At 45.7% G+C, this 19876-nt stretch overlaps 1 protein-coding gene across 1 annotated transcript in view; it reads left to right on the top strand.

Moving 5' to 3' along the window:
• Window positions 1–19876, top strand: part of KCNJ6 (potassium inwardly rectifying channel subfamily J member 6) — a 320189-nt gene that overhangs the window by 216015 nt on the left and 84298 nt on the right. Inside the window, exon 3 of the mRNA XM_043474728.1 lies at window positions 11062–11982. Within this exon, the coding sequence (XP_043330663.1) occupies window positions 11062–11982 (921 nt within the window). The remainder of the gene's footprint in view (window positions 1–11061; window positions 11983–19876) is intronic.

Here is a 19876-nt window from a genome sequence, read left to right as displayed (position 1 = left end):
GCTGTCTCGCATACAGGGTTATCGTCACCATCTTTCTAAATTCCATATATATGCATTAGTATACTGTATTGGTGGTTTTCTTTCTGGCTGACTTCACTCTGTATAATAGGCTCCAGTTTCATCCACCTCATTAGAACTGATTCAAATGAATTCTTTTTAATGGCTGAGTAATATTCCATTGTGTATATGTACCACAGCTTTCTTACGTGGGCAGATATTTAAACTGTCTCTATTTTTTAACTATTATAAAAGAGGCTGCAATATCCCCTGCCTGAAAGTGAAAAGTGAAAGTCTCTCCGTCGTGTCCGACTCTGCGACCCCACGGACTATACAGTCTATGGAATTCTCTAGGCCAGAATACGGGAGTGGGTAGCCTTTCCCTTCTCCAGGGGATCTTCCCAACCCAGGGATCGAACCCAGGACTCTGGCACTGCAGGCGGATTCTTCACCAGCTGAGCCACAAAGGAAGCCCATGCCTACAACAGATAAATGTTGTAAAATTATTTTCTTAGGATAAATGTCTAGACCCAGAATTGCTAACACATCTAATCATTTCTAAATTGTGAGGCCCACTGTCACTCTGTCCTCCAGGAAGACTTTGCCAGTTCACACATCCGATAATATACGCAAATTCACAATTCTACTGACCTACCAGGCACACAAACTCCACATACTGTATTTATGGTCTATTTTTAATGATGCTAACTTTAGAGTTTAAAAAAGTTATGATATCTGCAGTGCTTTTACTTTGCCATGGTTGAACATATGCTCCTCAGCTCTGTGTATTTCTTCACTTATAAATTCCTTATTCACTTCCTTTGATCATTTTTTTCCTATGGGGGTATTCATTGTTTTTGTAAATCAAAAACGTCAAGTGTGAAAATATTTTTCATGGTTTATCTTCTTGCTTCATGTTTCAAACATTTGTAATTTTTATATTGACAAAGCATCAGAATCCCAAGATAGTTTTTGAGACCTCATGGACTGTAGCCCACCAGGCTTCTCTGTCCATGGAATTTTTCAGGCAAAAATACTGGAATGGGTTGCCATTTACTCCTCCAGGGGGATCATCCTGACCCAGGGATTGAACCCAAGTCTCCTGCGTTTGCAGGTGGATTCTCTACCACTGAGCCACCTGGGAAGCCCACGAAAGAGGGAAAGGATGCGTCACTTTTCCTCCAGTTGTTCCCAAAGTGTGTGTGTCCTGCCTACCACCTGGGTAGCCCTCTGCCCCTCCCGTCTCCCATCCATCCCTTCCCCAGGACTCTCTCTGGCTCCTCTCCTTCTGACTTCATACTATAGCTATTTTCCAGACTCTTGTCTTCTGTATCCTCTACTCACTCTACAGTCTCCCAGGGAAGAGAGAGGCTTTCACCATACCCATAGTCACACTTTCTTGTGTATGTGCCCACCACCTCCAAACCTAGAGCTTGGTCCGGTCCCTGATAAGACTCATGCCCACACACCTGATTTCCCACAGGTGTGAGCACATGCGTGCATGCTCAGTCCTGTCTGACTCATTGCAGCCCAGTGGACTGTAGCCCACCAGGCTCCTCTGTCCATGGGGATTCTCCAGTCAAGAATACTGGAGTGGGTTGCCAAGCCCTCCTCCTGGGGACCTTCCCAATCCAGGGATTGAACCTGAGTCTCCTGCATTGGCAGGAGGATTCTTTACCACTGAGCCACCCGGGAAGCCCACAGAAGCGAGCAGATACTTTCACCGGAAACATCATCCTCTGCCTCCAGGTCTCAACCATCCTGCCATCCCCCATCCTCCTGGCTGCTCCCTCCGTGGCCAGTAACCTCCAGATTATTTGATTTTTGCTTCTTATTCAGTCCAGACCAACTGCCCCATCTTCACCCTCACAGCTGCTCCCTTAATCCAGCAGTGAACCATCTCTCTTTCTTACCAGCATCCTGCTAACCCAGAGGTCAACCAACCATAGCCCAGTGAATCAAATTCAGGCTGCAGCCTCCTTCTGCCCTGCCCATGAGCTAAAGATAATTTTACATTTTGAAAACAGTGCAAACAATTTTTAAATTTTTTTTATGTGGACTATTTTTTTTTCATTTATTTTTATTAGTTGGAGGCTAATTACTTTGCAATATTGTAGTGGTTTTTGTCATACACTGACATGAATCAGCCATGGATTTACATGTGTTCCCCATCCTGAACCCCCCTCCCACCTCCCTCCCCATCCCATCCCTCTGGGTCATCCCAGTGCACCAGCCCCGAGCACTTGTCTCAAGCATCCAACCTGGACTGGCAATCTGTTTCACACTTGATAATATACATGTTTTGATGCTGTTCTCTCAGATCATCCCACCCTCGCCTTCTCCCATAGAGTCCAAAAGTCTGTTCTATACATCTGTTTCTCTTTTTCTGTCTTGCATATAGGGTTATCATTACCATCTTTCTAAATTCCATATATGTGGGTTAGTATACTGTATTGATGTTTATCTTTCTGGCTTACTGCACTCTGTATAATGGGCTCCAGTTTTATCCATCTCATTAGAACGGATTCAAATGTATTCTTTTTAATGGCTGAGTAATATTCCATTGTGTATATGTACCACAGCTTCCTTATCCATTCATCTGCTGATAGGCATCTAGGTTGCTTCCTTGTCTTGGCTATTATAAATAGCGCTGCAATGAACATTGGGGTGCACGTGTCTCTTTCAGTTCTGGTTTCCCCGGTGTGTATGCCCAGGAGTGGGACTGCTGGGTCATACGGCAGTTCTAGTTCCAGTTTTTTAAGGAATCTTTATGTGGACTATTTTTAAAGTCTGTATTGAATTTGTTACAATATTGTTTCTGTTTATTTTGGTTTTTTGGCATCAAGGCACGTGGGATCTAGCTCCCTAACCAGGGATCAAACCTACACCCCCTGCATTGGAAGGTGAAGTCTTAACCACTGGATTGCCAGGGGGAGGGGAAAAAAGAGTATGCAACAAAGATCTATGTTGTTTGCAAAATCTGAATTATTTACCATTGGCCCTTTACAGAAAACATTCACAGACGTTTGCCTCCAGTCTATTTCATATCCACCCCTCCAGTGGTCTTGTTGCAGGAAGGGGGACTCCTTCCAGGGCCCAAAAGTGAGCTCCTGTTTAACACTTGGAAATGAATTGTCCGAGGAGACACGTGTGCTGAGAAAGCAACAGATTTTATTGGGAAGGGGCGCCTGGGCGGAGAGCAGCGGGTTAAGGGAACACAGGAGAACTGCTCTGCCACGAGGCTCACAATCTCCGGTTTTATGGTGATGGGATTAGTTTCCGGGTTGTCTTTGGCCAATCATTCTGACTCAGAGTCTTTCCTGGTGGTGCATGCCTTGTTCAGCCAAGATGGACTCCAGCGAGAAGGATTCTGGGAGGTGGTTGGACATGTGGTGTCACCTTTTGACCTTTCCCGGACTCTCCAGTTGGTGGTGGCAGCTTACTAGTTCCGTGCTCCTTACCAGGACCTCCTGTCATAAAACAACTCATGCAAATGGCTACGATGGTGCCTGGCCAGGGTGGGCGGTTTCAGTCACTGTGCTTCCCCTAACAGTCTCAGACCCACACACATTCCCTATACCCACTGCTCCTCCCAGCACAATCATCCCATGGGATTCACTCACGATTTCCTTAGAGTCAGGTGAAGCAAATGTCCTTGTTTCTAAGTTACCAGACACTTGGGATGGGACACCTTCAGATCAAGTACTTGATCATTCCTTAGCTCCTCTGTGCTAAACTTCATCAGTCATACGCCAGGAGAGTCTCAACATTTTGTTTGAAAATACTTTTTTTTCCCCCTTCTGATGGTAAAAGTAATATAAAGTCATCCTAGAAAATTTGGGGAAAAAATCAAAATTCTTTTAATATTCATTTATTTGCTGCCTAGGTCTTTGCTGTGGCCTGCAGGCTTCTCTCTAGTCATGGCGTGTGGGTGTTCTCTCTGTAGTCTGCAGAACTCTGGCTCTCTAGTTGCTGCGCAGGCTCAGTAGTTGTGTTCCCTTAGTTGCCCCAGGGCATGTGGTGCTGTAGCCACGCATTCCAGGAAACAAACTCACTCAGCAGGACGATGCAGATAGTGGAGTGCAGTTTATTACACCGGCAGGCCCAAGGCAGAGTCTCCTCTTAGCCAAGGACCCGGAACAGTTTTTGTGAAAACCTTATATACCCTAAGTGTACATGCCCAAACCCACTTCCCCAAATTCCCTGAAACTAGTCTGAACAAAGGAAAAGAAAGATACAATCAAAGCTAACCCGTGATTCGTATGCCTTAAGTCTAGGTAGTTAACAGTGGACAATTATCAATAGGCCTGTGGTCATACCGCAATAAGCATAATAGAATGCATGATTCTATTCGGTTATACAGATAATTAGGGTATTCTTTTAGGTGACAGAAAGTCTAGGTACAAGCCCTGGGGCTCTTCCTGCCGGGGAGTCTGGTTTTCCAGTTGGTATGTCGTTTCCATAGATACTGAGCATAGAGCTCAAAGTCCACAGTCCGGCCCAAGATGGAGTCCTGTTTTCAGGAGTCTGTTCTGTCTGTTTCTTCCATCAGTGGGATCTTAATTCCCCAACCAGGGATGGAACCTGCATCACCTGCACTGGAAGGAGGATTCTTTACCACTGGACCACCAGGGAAGTCCCTAGAATATTTAAAAGGAAAATTAGAAGCCCCCACAGCCCCCCGCTCTAAAGTTCCCTATTAATATCTGTGTGCATGTCCTTCCAGTCTTTGATTTAGTCTGTACCTTTGAGATCCACCCTGTTTTTCTGTGGGCTTTTCCCCAATACTAGAAATTCTCAAAGAGCTCTTTGAACACTCTCTTAGACACCGCAAGTTTCCCCCATAGAATTCGTATATAATTTGCCATGTAGAATTGCTCATCAGAAGAACATTTCTACTGGCCTGCACCGTCACGCCAGCCTCTGTCCACAAGCAAAGCCCCCAAACTCGAGGTGATTCCAGCGATTACTCGACCAGGTCCTTTCCAGCATGTAACTCAGTCATGTCTTGTTTCTTGGAGGTTAAAGTTCACCATCGGATTATGTTGCACCTTAGCTAGTTTAACACAAATTAATCATCTTTCTAATGTGTTTCTGAGCTAAGTCACTCAGTCTTATCTGACTCTGTGCAACCCTGTGGACTGTAGCCCACCAGGCTCCTCTGTCCATGGGATTCTCCAGGCAAGAACACCAGACTGGGTGGCCATTTCCTGCTCCAGGAGATCTTCCCAACACAGGGACGGAACCCACATCTCTTGCGTCTCCAGCATTGCAGGCAGATTCTTTACCACAAGCACCACCTGAGAAGCCCCTCTTTCTAACAAGGAGAGAGAAAAAGAACAGAGGGAAGGGGTTGGATTTTTCACACAGACCCACATTTACTCTACAACAAATGACAGAAAAGCAACTCAGGTCAAGGAAACCATCAAGATCCCGGGCCCCGCTCGGGTCATCCTTTTGCACGCTGTACAACACTTCACAATGTGCAGAGAGTTGCTCCACATCACTGCTGGGCAACCCACGTGTCGGATGCGGAAGGACGGGGCTGCGGTTCGGACCGTTCACATGCGCATGCGCCTGACTGGGGCCCAGGACAAGTGCCGGCGGGGCGGTGGTGGGGCTGCGAAGTTGCGGGGAGAAGTCCTTTGCGTTCCAGGCTGTGCGGAAACAGGGAGGATGGTCTGTTCTACCAGCCACAGCTGCAGCTCCTCCCGCTGAGCAGCTCAAATGCTCTTGCCAATGCAATTCACATCACCCCCTCAAATTCACACCTGGGATTCCAAGAAAGAAAGCAACGTTAAGAGCGATCATTAACATTCCTTTCTGTATTTCCCCCCTGTGCGTATTTGCATTGGTACCCACAGGTGCTGAAGCAATGCTCACAGCTCAGACCTGCCATGGCCCTCTCCCCTCCCCAGGCATGGCAACCGCTCCTGTATTCTTGCCTGGAGAATTCCATAGACTGAGGAGTCTGGCGGGCTGGTCCATAGGGTCGCAAAGAGTCCGACACGACTGAAGCGACTGAACCCATCTCCCCAGTCCAGGTCTGCCTGCGTCTGCTCTGGACCAGGCCTTGAGGCTGGGCCGCTCTCTTCTGCCCACTCCACACCCAAATCTGACTCCTCCTGGCACCACTACTTACTTGACACTCCAAATTCAGTCTCCTCTATGCTCCAGATACTCTCACATTTCATCGGCTTTTTTTGGTTTCTCAACTGTGTTCCTGTTTCCCACCAGGTGCAATTAAGCTTCCCATCCCATCTTCCCTGGGATGCACCTCACCGGCACCCACTGCCTCACCTGGCTGAGGCTCAGAGACACCTCTGAGGCTGTTACCTAGTCCAGGCTCATAGAACTCACCCACTACAGGCCAGTAAGTCAGGAGATGAGTTGTGGGGGCAAAGAATAGTGACTTTATTTGGGAAACCAGCAGACTGAGAAGATGATGGGCTAGTGTCCCAAAGCACCATCTTACCCAAGTCAGAGTTTGGACTTCTTTTACACTGAAAGGGGAGGGAGCGTGGTTGGTTGTTGCAAACTTCTTGGCATCGGAATCCTTTGCTATTGCCCCTGTTTGTATAGGTCCAGTCATGATAGTCCTAGAAACCTCCAACAAGACAAATGTTATTCTCAATTCTACAACTTTTGATCTCTATATCAGTGAGTATTACACCTTTAAAGGTCAGCATTTTGAGAACGGGCTACCCTGTGCATATCAGGCTATAGGCAACATTCTTAGCTTGTAGCAAAAGTAATTGAGTACAAAGGTTAAAGTAAAAGAAACCAGTGCAACATGGAGTCAGATTTGTTCTTCCCTGCTTCAGGGCCACCTTTCCATCCCACTCCCTGGGACCTTTAGCTTTCTTTGCTCCCACTTTTGTTCATTTTTAAAAGGCACTTAAGTAGCATGTGCCCTGACATTTTTTCCCCCGACACACGACACAGTTATTCGATTAACCGCGTGCTAGTTCATTAGGGTGTCAACTGAAAAAAAAAAAGAATAACAGTACAACCTAAAGGTTGAGAGTTGTGTTTTATTCAGAGGACAGACTGAGAACTTCAAGCCCAGGAGGCAGTATCTCAAGTAGCCCTGAGGGAACTGCACCAAGGAGGCGAGGAGGGGGAGCTAGAATATATGAGTTTTGCAACAAAGGGCATCTAATGGGAAAAAAAGATGAGAGCTAATAAAAGAAAACTAGATATCTCAAGCTAAGGAATTGACTGCTTTTCTACGAATGGGAAAATACAAGAGTCTGAGCTTACCGAAATCGTTCCTTTGATATGCTCCTCAACTGTCTGGGGCCAACATCCTGTGTTTTCACATCCTGAGTTCCCTCCAGGCTCACCATTGGAGGGCTGCAATTGCTGATGACCATGATATTCTTTGTTTACTGACATGGCAGGCAATATTTTATTTCTCGCTAGATACTGTTAAAAAACAAAACTCAACTGAGTACCTTTGAAGATCAAATTGGCTTTAGTCAACAATGCACGAACTAGGCAGCATCCTATTTAGCAGACACTAGGGGTGCTGTACAAAGTGGGTGATTTTTAAAGGTCTAAAGGGGATGGGACAGGAAGTCATAAACAATAAAGGATTATTTCAGGCAAGATCACCTGCTTTATGGGGAAAGCAGGGGTCTATGTGACAGACTGACCTCATCTGTGGCCAGGAAATTCCAGACTGACTGGTAAAAAGTCACATTTCTGGAGGGACTGAACCTGGGGTTAGGATAGGTATTTAGTCTGCCTTGGCTGATATAAAGCTTAGCACAAGTGACTCCATGTCAGGAGATCCTTGTTTCTTTTCAACAACATCAAACCAACACACCCCGTCTTCATTCTTTTCCTTTCTCCTGGCTTTTTCCCACATCAGCCCTCTGAGAACTCTTCTATCTGCTTATCCATGTCAGTACTGACGCCCACAGCATTAGAGAGAAGGCTCGATTCAAAATGCGTAACTGTTTAAACACAATTATTTTTGTTTCTGGTTAGAAGACAGCTTTCTGCCATCAGCTAGGGACTCAGGCCCCTCCATCCCATGCCTTCATCATCCAGCCTAGAAGGGGCAAGGCCAGAGGAGGGGGCATACCCATTATTTAAGACCTTGGCCCAGAGGGAACACCCACTCCTGGTGGGCCAGGACTGGGCGTGTGGCTGCCCCTCCATGCAAAGGAAGCTGGGAAATGTAGTCTAGTCCTGAGCTAGGAAAAGGGGGAAAGTGAGTTTGTAGGGTCAACTGGCAGGCTCCCAGGACTGCCCAGAGCAGTTACCTCTGTTCATGTAGGTCCAGAAACTCACTGACCATTCAAACAGGAAGGTTACATATGAGCCAGAAGATGGAGAAAACAGCTTCAAACTGGGGGCTGAGATGAGTGTAGTTTCCCTCCATAACATGTGAATGTGTGAAAGACGGCAGAAAACTGTTGCTGTTGTTCTTGAGTTGCTAAGTCATGTCCGGCTCTTTTGTGACCCCACGGACTATAGCCCACCAGGCTCCTCTTGACCATAGCATTTCCAAGGCACGAACACTGGAGTGAGTTTTGCCATTTCCTTCTCCAGGGGATCTTCCCAACCCAGGGATCAAACCCACGTCTCCTGCATTGACAGGTGGCTTCTTTACCATCGGAGCCATCAAGGAAGCCCAGAAAACTGCTAAGAGCCAGCTAATCTGACAAAGCCCCCCTCTTCCACCTCTGCACTCGGGGCAACAAGACCCCAGGGTGACTCCGTACAGGCAGAGAGCGCCCCACCCGGGGCCAAGGTCGGACCACGCTCCAGGTCTCCAGACAAGAATGCCCAGCCTGGCTGATTTTGAACCGAGTTCAGCCCACATGAAGTCATGCTTACAGACTCCGTCTTGGGGCAAAATTAGCAATGAGTTCAGGCATGACAACCCCTGCATCAAACACCCACCCCCTTGCATGGGGTGCTGGCAGTGAGCAGGGACCTTGCTCATGACTCCCATCCAGATCCCCCAACCCCATCCACCCTGCCCCAGTCTCAGCTGCTTCCTTTGACTCTTGTCCTGGTATCTGTTCTGTTCTAAGGGGAAAAAAGGCAAGATTCCTCCTCTACAAATCAAGAGTTACTGAGGGCAGTTATCTAAACGTCAAAGCTATCTCGCCAAACATTGGACTCACAGACCAGATGCTGCTTCTTCCTTGTGCTGAAAAATAAAACAGATCCATGGGATTGATTATTAAGGAAACTATCCAACCATGATCAAGGTTAATCCATAAGATAAGTTGGAACCACTCGAGTCCCATCCCCAGCTGCTTGCTTATTCAGATAAATGCTTTCTCAACAGACTGTTTTTCTCCTTTAACCAAGGGAAGAAAAGGCACCCCAGGGTCAAATGACACAGAACACAAGCCTGAGGGAAGAAACTGCTTATAAAACTTTCAGAAAGCTTTAAAATTATTGGCTGAACAAGGAATTTCACACAGGGGTTTATATGTGTTTCATAGCAACATCGGTTCTAAATGTCCCCTTGCACTCGGATTCCAGGAGAGTCTTCCTAATGCTTCGTCATCAAGTGATTGTACCAATGCATTAATCATGAAGGCCAGCAGAAAGAATACAACCACAAGCCAAAACTGCAGATGTTAAATGTTGAGGCAGAAACCAAATCAAATATGCAAACACATAGAAAGAGAAAGACATGCCCCACACTGCTTTTAACCTTAGCATCACCTTAGGGTAAAATGCATGCTTGTGAAAGTCGTTCAGTCATGGTTGACTTTTTGCCACCCCATGGACTGTAACAGCCCATGGAATTCTCCAGGCCAGAATACTGGAGTGGGTTGCCATGCCGTCTTCCAGGGGATCTTCCCAACCCAGGTCTCCTCCATTGCAGGCAGATTCTTTACCAGCTGAGCCATGAGGGAAGCCCAAGAATACTGGAGTGGGTAGCCTATCCCTTCTCCAGTGGGATTTTCCCAGCCCGGGAACCGAACTGGGGTCTCCTGCATTGCAGGCAGATTCTTTACCAACTGAGCTATCAAGGAAGCCCATACTTACCGATAAAAACCAGAATTTTTTCTACTCTGAAATTTGACTGACAATTTAAAGATTTCACTCAAAATTCTTGCCCCTAAAATTAAGGAGAGCAGCAAAGGAACAATTACAAAGGAATGTTGATTACATGTCTGTTGCATGCAGACATATATCATGCGCGTGGTTTTGTTTAACTGCGTAATAACCCTATGAGTTGGCTATCATGATGACCGTTTTGTAAATGTGAAAACTGAGGATCAATCAATGAATTCAATTAGTCTATTGGTCTACTCCGGCTGCCCTGACAGAACCCTACAGACTCAAGGGGTTAAACAGCAGCGGTTTATTTTCTCACAGTTCTGGGGGCTGGAAGTTTGAGAGCAAGGTGCCAGAAGGGTTGGTTTCTGGTGCCCTCAATCGGCTTGGAAGACCTTTCTTCCTGCCTTCTCGCTGTGTCCTCACATGGCCTTTCTCTGCAAGCATGGCCCCGGTGTCTCTTCCTTTCCTTAAAAGAGCACAAGCCCTTTTGGATTCGGGCTTCACCCTTACGCACTCATTTAACCTTAATTACGTCCTCAGAGGACCCATCTCCAAACAGAGTCATGCTGGGTGTCAGGGCTTCAGCATGTGGGTTTAGGAGAATACAATCCGTAATAGCACGACCAGGAGCCCACAGCCGCTGAGTGGTAGAACCAAGGCTGTCTGGATCGAGACATTTCTTTATCCGGAGTGTGCTGCTTCTCACGTACCACAGCATCTCAGAGAGAGCCAGGAGACACCCCGCTGTCAGAGCCGACTCTTAGAGCTTGCTGGCAGGGAGACAGTTTCACAGCAGTAAGCCTTGTCCCGGTGGGAAGTGTGGTAAAGTCCTTACACAAGCTCGATCACGGAGCACGGGCAGATGACGCTCCCCCAAAAGAGGCTTCATCTGCTCTGATAGGAGCTGCACTAGTGGTCCAATGATGCTCCGTCATCTGTCGCACTGCCAACCACCAAGGGGTTTCCAGGACCCTCAGAGAGCCAGCGTTTCACTAGGTTTTTCTTTTCTTTTCTCCAAACCACCAGCTAACGTCCTAGAGGGTGACTCCATGGACCAGGACGTTGAGAGCCCCGTGGCCATTCACCAGCCAAAGTTGCCTAAGCAGGCCAGGGACGACCTGCCAAGACACGTCAGCCGGGACAGGACCAAACGGAAAATCCAGAGGTACGTGCGGAAAGACGGGAAGTGCAACGTGCACCACGGCAACGTGAGGGAGACCTACCGCTACCTGACCGACATCTTCACCACCTTAGTGGACCTCAAGTGGAGATTCAACCTGCTGATCTTCGTCATGGTTTACACCGTGACGTGGCTCTTTTTCGGGATGATCTGGTGGCTAATTGCATACATCCGAGGAGACATGGATCACATAGAGGACCCGTCATGGACTCCATGCGTCACCAACCTCAACGGGTTCGTCTCTGCTTTTTTGTTCTCCATAGAGACAGAAACCACCATTGGTTATGGCTACCGGGTCATCACGGACAAGTGCCCGGAGGGCATCATCCTCCTCCTCATCCAGTCGGTGTTGGGGTCCATTGTCAATGCTTTCATGGTGGGGTGCATGTTCGTTAAAATATCGCAGCCCAAGAAGAGGGCGGAGACCCTGGTTTTTTCCACGCACGCAGTGATCTCCATGCGGGATGGGAAACTGTGCCTGATGTTTCGGGTGGGGGATCTGAGGAATTCCCACATCGTGGAGGCTTCCATCAGAGCCAAGCTGATTAAATCCAAACAGACCTCGGAAGGGGAGTTCATCCCTCTGAACCAGACGGACATCAACGTCGGGTATTACACGGGGGATGACCGTCTGTTTCTGGTGTCTCCGCTCATCATCAGTCACGAAATTAACCAGCAGAGTCCCTTCTGGGAGATCTCCAAAGCCCAGCTGCCCAAAGAGGAACTGGAAATTGTGGTCATCCTGGAAGGAATGGTAGAAGCTACAGGTAAGATGTGCCCGCTCTGGGGGGTCTGGGGATGGATGTTCGTGTTAAGCCGGACTTCACATCCTTACTCATGACAAGACATGGAAAACCGAACCTACCTCACTATTGATGTCACCTTTTTATTCATGAAATAGTATGTAGCCTCTAACTTTGAGGATGTCCACCAAGAAGTCTAACCATTGAGCTTTCTTTAAAAAAAAAAAAAAACCCTTGGGGAAATAAATTAATAATTTTTTTTTTTAATCAGCCATGGAGTTATATGTATTCCCCATCCCGATCCCCCCTCCCACCTCCCTCTCCACCCAATTCCTCTGGGTCTTCCCAGTTCACCAGGCCCGTGCACAATTAATAATTTTTTAAAACATCTCTTAATATATTTTAATTTTTCAAACATTTACTTAAATGATAATTTGATCTCCCTCTAAAGCAGTTTTAGGCGGTTTTAAAGCATTGTTTAGTTTGTATAACTTGAGGCTATTTATTGCCAAGACAGGAAGAAGAAGTTAAGCCTTTCAAAGGAAAACCTGACAAATTGCTTTAATAAAAATGCAATTTGGCCCCTTCTTTGGGAGTCATTTGCAAGACCCACAGCCTGGGCTTTTCTTGTATGTTGAGTGAGAACTTGGTGTCTTTCCTCTATACTCTAACTACCACATCTCCTGTAGATGCAATAATGCAGACCCAGTAAATAACTCGAGCAGAAAAGAATAAAAATTGAGACCCACTCACCATAGTCATATTGACCTTTCTGCTATGAACAGCTAATTGCTGGAATATTTTAACCAAGATGATGTCTTCTAGAACTAGAGAAATGGTCTGTTTTTACTGAAGTCTTCACTCATATCTTTTCATATGTCTTACACATCCCAGCTGCAAGGGAGGTCCTTCCATATTGATCTGTAACGTTCTATGAAATAAGAGTTGTAACTGTTGACCTAAGCTAACAATAGTGTCCCATAGGATAAGCATAAACTAGAACACTAATCCACACATTGCTTTACTGTCTTCTGAGTTATTGATATTAGCCTTGGGATGCTCTTTTAGTTGTACAAGCGGCCCTTCTATGCTTTGAGGTCTTCAACTTGAGGCTCAGGGTGGGTTTACACAATCTGAAAATGCATGGCCACTGGCCAGACTCCAGACTCTTCTGCCCATAACTTGAGCTCGGTCATCCATCCACTGAAAGTCGTTGTTGCCACGTCTCTGCCACCCTGGACCCAACAGACAAGGTCATTACCTCTAACAAATTTCTCTTAAGGTGGTAAAACTTTCAGCAGTAGATTTTTTTTAATGCTGCAAACAGTGAAAAGGTGAGTAAAAGGCGTTGCATAAACTGGGCTCCTTTGCTTGAGACAAAAGGAACGTCTAAAACAAAATAATTATTGTGAAACGCTAAATAAGTGCTATACACGTGCACAGGGCCCTCTGTCCCCGAGCCTGACTTTGGGGCACACTGGTGAGGCAATAGTTGTGTGGGAAGAAGGGAGAAGGGGGAGAAGGGGAAGGGGGAGGAGCCTGGATCAGGGAGAAGGGAGGAGAAACCGACTCAAACAGGGAGCTCCGTCAGTTCCCACGGACCAGAAACTTCCTCCCCTGCAAAGCACAGGGACTCTGGGTCCCCCTAGTGGTGGCCGCTGAGATACAGCCTCTGGCAGCACAAACTGACCACTGGGGATGCAGGTTTAACATTTGATTTCTTGCTATAAACTCTCCCAAAAGGACAGGAGGGAGGAAAATGGGCAAGCTTCGTTCTCCTCCCATCTCTGAGCCCCAGAAGCAAAATCCAGTGGAGAGGTACCATCTGGTTACTGGTGTTAATACGAACTTCAAATTGCAGGAGCTGTTTCCTCAGATCAAAGCCCAATCTCGAAAGAATAAATGCGGAATAAGGAAGTTATCTTTGTGTTGTCCCTGAGTCGGAATCCTCCCAGGGGCATGCCGCGTCCTTCTGATGACAGCTTGTAATGAGTGAGCCTTTCCAACCAGAGAAACGTCCCTTTGTTGGTAATTAATAGTGATATTTGCCTCTGAGCATCCGGTGGCCTTTCTGCTGCTGCTTTAGAGAAAATTGGGTGTTTGCCAGCAGAAAGGAATCAACACATCCCTGTTCCTGGGGAAAGGCAACTGCTGTTAACTTTCTAAAAATAATACCAATAATTTTCTAATTTCTGGAAAATGGAGGGAGGAAGAGTGCTCTAGAGAGTTCTGGGTTTTTCTAGAAGCTGGACACCTCTTGATTTTTTTCTTGACAGGATTGCACAGTTCAGTCTTTCCAGCACATCTGATCTCTTAAACTTCAGGGGGACACTTTTTTCTTTGTGAATGAAAAGCACAGTTGGGATTTATGGGTTTGAAACAGGCCCTTGGGAAGATCTCCCTGGTGACTCAGATAGTAAAGCATCTGCCTGCAATGCAGGAGACCCAGGTTCGATCCCTGGGTCGGGAAGATCCCCTGGAGAAGGAAATGGCAACCCCCTCCAGTACTCTTGCCTGGAAAATCCCATGGACAGAGGAGCCTGGTGAGCTACAGTCCATTGGGTAGTGAAGAGTCCGACAGGACTGAGAAACTTCACTTTCACTTTGGGGAAGGCAAGGTGCCTCAATGAATCAAAGCTGCAGGAAAAAAATTAACGTGGACCAAATGAACACTGAGGAAAACAAATTCACAAAGATCTCATTATTCATTGGAGGACTAGATGGGAAATTAGGAGCCACAGAAACCACACACTGACACAGAACAGCCTCTGCTTGATTCCAGCTTTGTTTCAAGTCTGTCTCAGTTGACCTTAAACTACTGTCCATGACCTCCATTAGGGGGACTATCACTGAGGCCCATTTCAAGGACGAGCCCCATCAGCAACACCTCTGCAGCCTCGCAGCAATGCCCTTTTCCTGTCTTGCACGGTGTGGGCACACAGTGGCCCAATGTGCTATTTTCTGGAGATCCAGTAAAAGACAGACTCACGCCCACAAAAGACAGACCCACGCTCCTGGTGGACGGCTTGGATCTGGCCCTGCCCAGATCAGGGGGAATGTGTCACCTCTCAAGAACCTTCTAGTCATGTGATTCTATTTTTGAAAATGAATCCAACCCTGGAAAATTCTAACACCAGCCACCCAGACATCTGGGCACTGGCCACATCTCATCGCGTGAATGTATTTTTAAAGGGGGCCCTTTATGTGCCTGACACATGGGCAATTTGGAGATAGTGATGTTTACAGAAGGGTTTGCAGCTACGTAAACAGACACGCCGGGCAGCTGCGGCAAGCGTGCGTTAAAATAGTGAAGCATTCACATAGACTGGTATTTATAGAGGGCAAATTGGCCTGCAGGCTAGATGGCAGCCACACGGAGCTGGGCCCCGTGCCAGCCAGCGCCTCACTATAGGCTTTCTGATTGATGCACTTCCAAATTTACCCCCAGCGATTATGCAACGGTGACAGGCGGCCCTTTCCAACGCCTCAGCAAATATGCCTCCTTTAGGATGAATCCCTGTTAAGCTTTTTTTTTTTAATTTTATACTGGAGTACAGTTGATTTACAACATTGTATTAGTTTCAGGTGTACAACAAAGTGATTTGGTTATATGTATCTGCCTTCCTCCTCTTTTTTACATTCTTTTCTCATATAGGTTATTATAGAATATTGAGTCAAATTCCCTGTGCTGTTCAGTAAGTCCTTGTTATCTATTTTAACCTTTTATATATTTTTTTCATTGATGGGAGCTATGAGACTTATACAAAAGTAGACCAAATCATGTAATCAACTCCCATGTATGCACCAGTCAATTTCTATAATTGTCAATTCATCTGTATCATCTACTCACTAACTGCCCCTCCAGCATCATATTATTATACCTGCAGATATTTCAAAATCTGTCTCTAAAAGATAAGGACTCTTTTTAACACATAACTGTAACCCTGTTATGACACCTAAAATAATTAATGATCATTTCTTAAGATTCAATATCTACTACATGTGCCAAGTGCCAATTGTCTTATAGATGTCTTTTTAATTTTTTTTTAAATCTGCTTGTTCAAATCCAAATGAGGTTAACACACTATAGTTGGCTGAGATCTCTTCCAAGCCTTAGTCTATGAGCTCTCCTTCCGTCTCTGTGGGATTTTTTTCCTTTCAAGTTTTTCTCACAGAAGAGAATTTCTGAAACATTTATATACGAGATAGAAAACTGGGGACAGTGGAGGGTGGGAAGCTGCCAACTTAGTGAGGTTATCCTAGATAACATTTTTGTGGATGACAAAGAGGGCTGACTGTCTAGAAGTCAGTATTGGGGGTTCCCAAGGAGGAGAGGCCAAACCTTCCCTCTCCATAGGAAAGCTCAGTTCCATTTCCAGAGTCACTTGATTTCACATGAAGACAGCTTAGTCACATAAGTCACGCAACAGATGGCAGGATTTTTGAGTTGCAGGTCTTCACCCTACTCTTACTTTACTGGTGAGGAAATTGAGTCCCAGCAAGGCTAGGAAGCTGGCTAAGGTCAGCTCATCAGGGGCCGAGCAAGAATTTGAAGCCCAGAAGCCACTAATGATGTTGTCCAGCCTCCAGGGTCAGGGCCTTTTGCATCATGAACACTGTCGGTTCATGAAGGTTCTGTGGGGCAGTGCACCCAGAAGGACAACTGGTATTCAACATGAGGACAGGATCTCTTCTCTCCCACCATCGGTCCTTTTTCTTTAAGGTTTCTCTGTTGGGCTCCAATGTTATCAGCTTATTTTAAAATTCTCTATTACATTCACATTAATTTTTAACAACTGTATATTAAAGTCAGATGTGCCACAAAACCAGTCTGAAATTGAAATTAAGTAAACATCACCTACAGAAATACTCCTGGAAGACCATAATGTTCCGTCAAGTCTGATTCCCAAGGACCACTTTTCTTTGCCATAATCAAAATGCCACTTCACTATAATAGAGGCGCTCACAGAGTTTGAAAAGGTGGTATTTCTCAGCTAAGATGGTTGAGGGTTAGTGTTACAGTACTTTTAAGCTGTTTCTACTAATAATATTTCACAGCCTTTGTATTTCTCAAATCTTATTTTCTTCTTTAGATAAGTTACTGCTAATCCCTCTGCTGGCCATTCATTATCTCCAGATTTGCCCTTTTTCTTTCGAGTTGTAACCCCAACTACCAAGCCTGTGAAAAGAGTTCATTGATAAGATCTGAAATGCTTAGATCTTGGGTGAAAATCTCCCAGTAAATCTCTATAAGGTGCAATTTAAAAAAAAAAATTTCAAAGGTATATGAATTTATTTTTCCTGGTAGAAATCTACCGCTCATCAACATCAAGAAATCTAACCCTCTCTTCTTCCAGCTTTAGGTTCAGGCGATTGATTATTCAGAGCTTCCTCTCAAACGTCCACCTCAGTATAATATACCCGGGTAGTGTCATTGGCTGGTTAAAACCTGATAATTCCTGCTCCCCAGACGTGGTCAACTTTTTGTGACTCTAAGCAGTTTGGGGACACTGTTTTGATCCTAACAATCGGAAGTTGGATGCAACAAAACGCAGATAGAATTTTAAACCCTTCCACCACCCCTTCTAAAAAATAAATGCTGTCACTCTGTTAAACATTATAACTCTGTTAAATATTTCTCATAATTTAGAAGGCACTTAGAATCTCACAACTTAGACAGCAGCAATATATCAAGGTCAGCATATATTATTGTGATTGAAAAGGCAAAAGTACTGAGTAACTATAAAACTTTTCATTATTAAAACACCAGTACCAGAAAATCTGGGGCTCCCCAGGCAGATCAGTGGTAAAGAACCCACCTGCCAATGAGGAGCCTCACAAGACCCGGGTTCAACCCCTGGGTTGGGAAGATCCCCTGGAGGAGGAAATGGCAACCCACCGCAGTATTCTTGCCTGGAGAATCCCATGGACAGAGGAGCCTGGCGGGCTACAGTCCGTGGGGTCACAAAGAGTTGGACGTGATTTGAGTGACTGACCACACACATACACAAGAAAATCCATTGTTCTTCCTTCTCCAGATGGGCCTTGAGGAGCTCATAAACTAGATGTTCAGGAAAAGTCAGGGATGGTCACACAATATATACCATTTAAAGTTCAAACCCAAGAAAAAAATAGACTAGCCTCTAAAAGTTCACTTTTTAGCTAATTTTTTTCAAATTCTGAAGTCAGTACCCATGTTGTGAAGATACTACACCATTCAAATTAAGAGATGAGTATCAAAGAGTGAGACGCCTGTAATTAGGGCATCCTTAAATAAATTGAGCTTTATTATTTCCTAGGGCATTCAGTAATATGAGTGCTGACAGCGTGGTGCCGGTGAAGCAGTTCTACCCAGCATTTTCTAATGACCGGAAGAGGATCACTGGGAAAAACTGTGTAAATTACTCACATACACAAATACACACACACACACACACCCCTCTGCTAAATACCTAAACAGGCAGAGGGGCTTCTTCCCCAGTTAAGCATGCCCTTGCTCCTCTGTTTTATACCAACCCACTTACAAATCTTATTTGCCGTATTATTCAGTACGCCTCTTTTTTTCGGAAGCAATCTCTCTAGGCCATATCTCAGCTTATCTGTACTTTTCTATGTCATTTATAGTGTCGGGCAATCCTGGGTTGAAACCACAGTTGTCTCATTCACTGGCCCATTTAACCTCTCTAAGGCCTCAGTTTTGCCCTCTTTACAATGGGGACGGGCTTCCCAGGTGGTTCAGTGGTAAAGTATCTATCTGCCTGCCAACGCAGGAGACCCAGGAGACGCGAGTTCAATCCCCTGGGTCAGGAAGACCTCTTGGATGGGGAAATGGCAACCCACTGCAATATTCTTGCTTAGAAAATCACAAGGACAGAGGAGCCTGGCGGGCTACAGTCCACGGGATCGCAAAGGGTCGGATATGACTGTGCACGCACGCACATCACAGAATGGGAACAGTGATGGAGCCTAGCTCATCGGTGACTTTTCAGCATCACAGATTCTATTAGATCATTCCTTCCCCCCTAGACAGCACAGGTGAACGTTGGTAGAAAGGAAGAAAGCCAGGCATTTGGGAGAGCCAGTCCCAGGCACGGACTCCATTGTCTCCAGGGCCCCGTGCCCCAGGATGACATGACTCCCCCTTGGAAGGCACTCGGAAGAAGTCAAAACAGCAAATGCCAACCTGTGATGGCCAGTGCAAGAAATGACCACTCACAGCATGAGAGTAAATGCCAGCTGGGCCTCTGTCTCACTTACCTACCGTGAATCAGAGATTGATGCTCTCTGAATTAACGAGGCTCACTGGACTCAGAAGATACTTTGCACTCCTATAGATAGCAACATTTTATCATTATAATGTCTGCCCAAATTGGACATGAATATCAATTATGCTCAGGGCTTCCAAGGCCACTCCTCAGGGAAGACAGGACCAAGAGTCTGCGTTGAAATAAGATTCAAGTTTCAATCAAAACAAGTTTTTGTTGTGTTTTTTTTTAATACATTGAAACAACACAAGTTTCAAACAGGAAGAGTCTGCACCAGAACAAGTCTGCATAAAAACAGGATTTCTGTGTTCCCAACCCCCCTCCTAGGTCCTTCATAAGAACTCTTATCAGTTGATGCCCCAATCTGGAGAATGCATTTTTGTGCTATAAACTCAACTGAATAATACGTATTTACATAATAAGTCCTGAAAGAGACTTCTGCTTTAAAGTGTGGATGTACTTCCACAAAGCAGACGGTAGGTGTAAATTTCTGTATAGCCAATTCCATTGTTCTCTTATTTTCTGAGAATGGTGAACATCGTAGCAATCTGCTTTGGCTCTGTCATGCTGCAGTAAGGAACAACTCCAAGTTTTCTGAACACAGAGGTTCATTTCGCACTCATGTTAAACACCAGCTGCAGCCCTGGTTCATG

Source organism: Cervus canadensis, chromosome 7, assembly GCF_019320065.1.
Source record: "Cervus canadensis isolate Bull #8, Minnesota chromosome 7, ASM1932006v1, whole genome shotgun sequence".
Classification (NCBI taxonomy): domain Eukaryota; kingdom Metazoa; phylum Chordata; class Mammalia; order Artiodactyla; family Cervidae; genus Cervus; species Cervus canadensis.
Note: the sequence above shows the minus strand (reverse complement) of the source record. Positions and strands in the feature narration are given on the sequence as shown.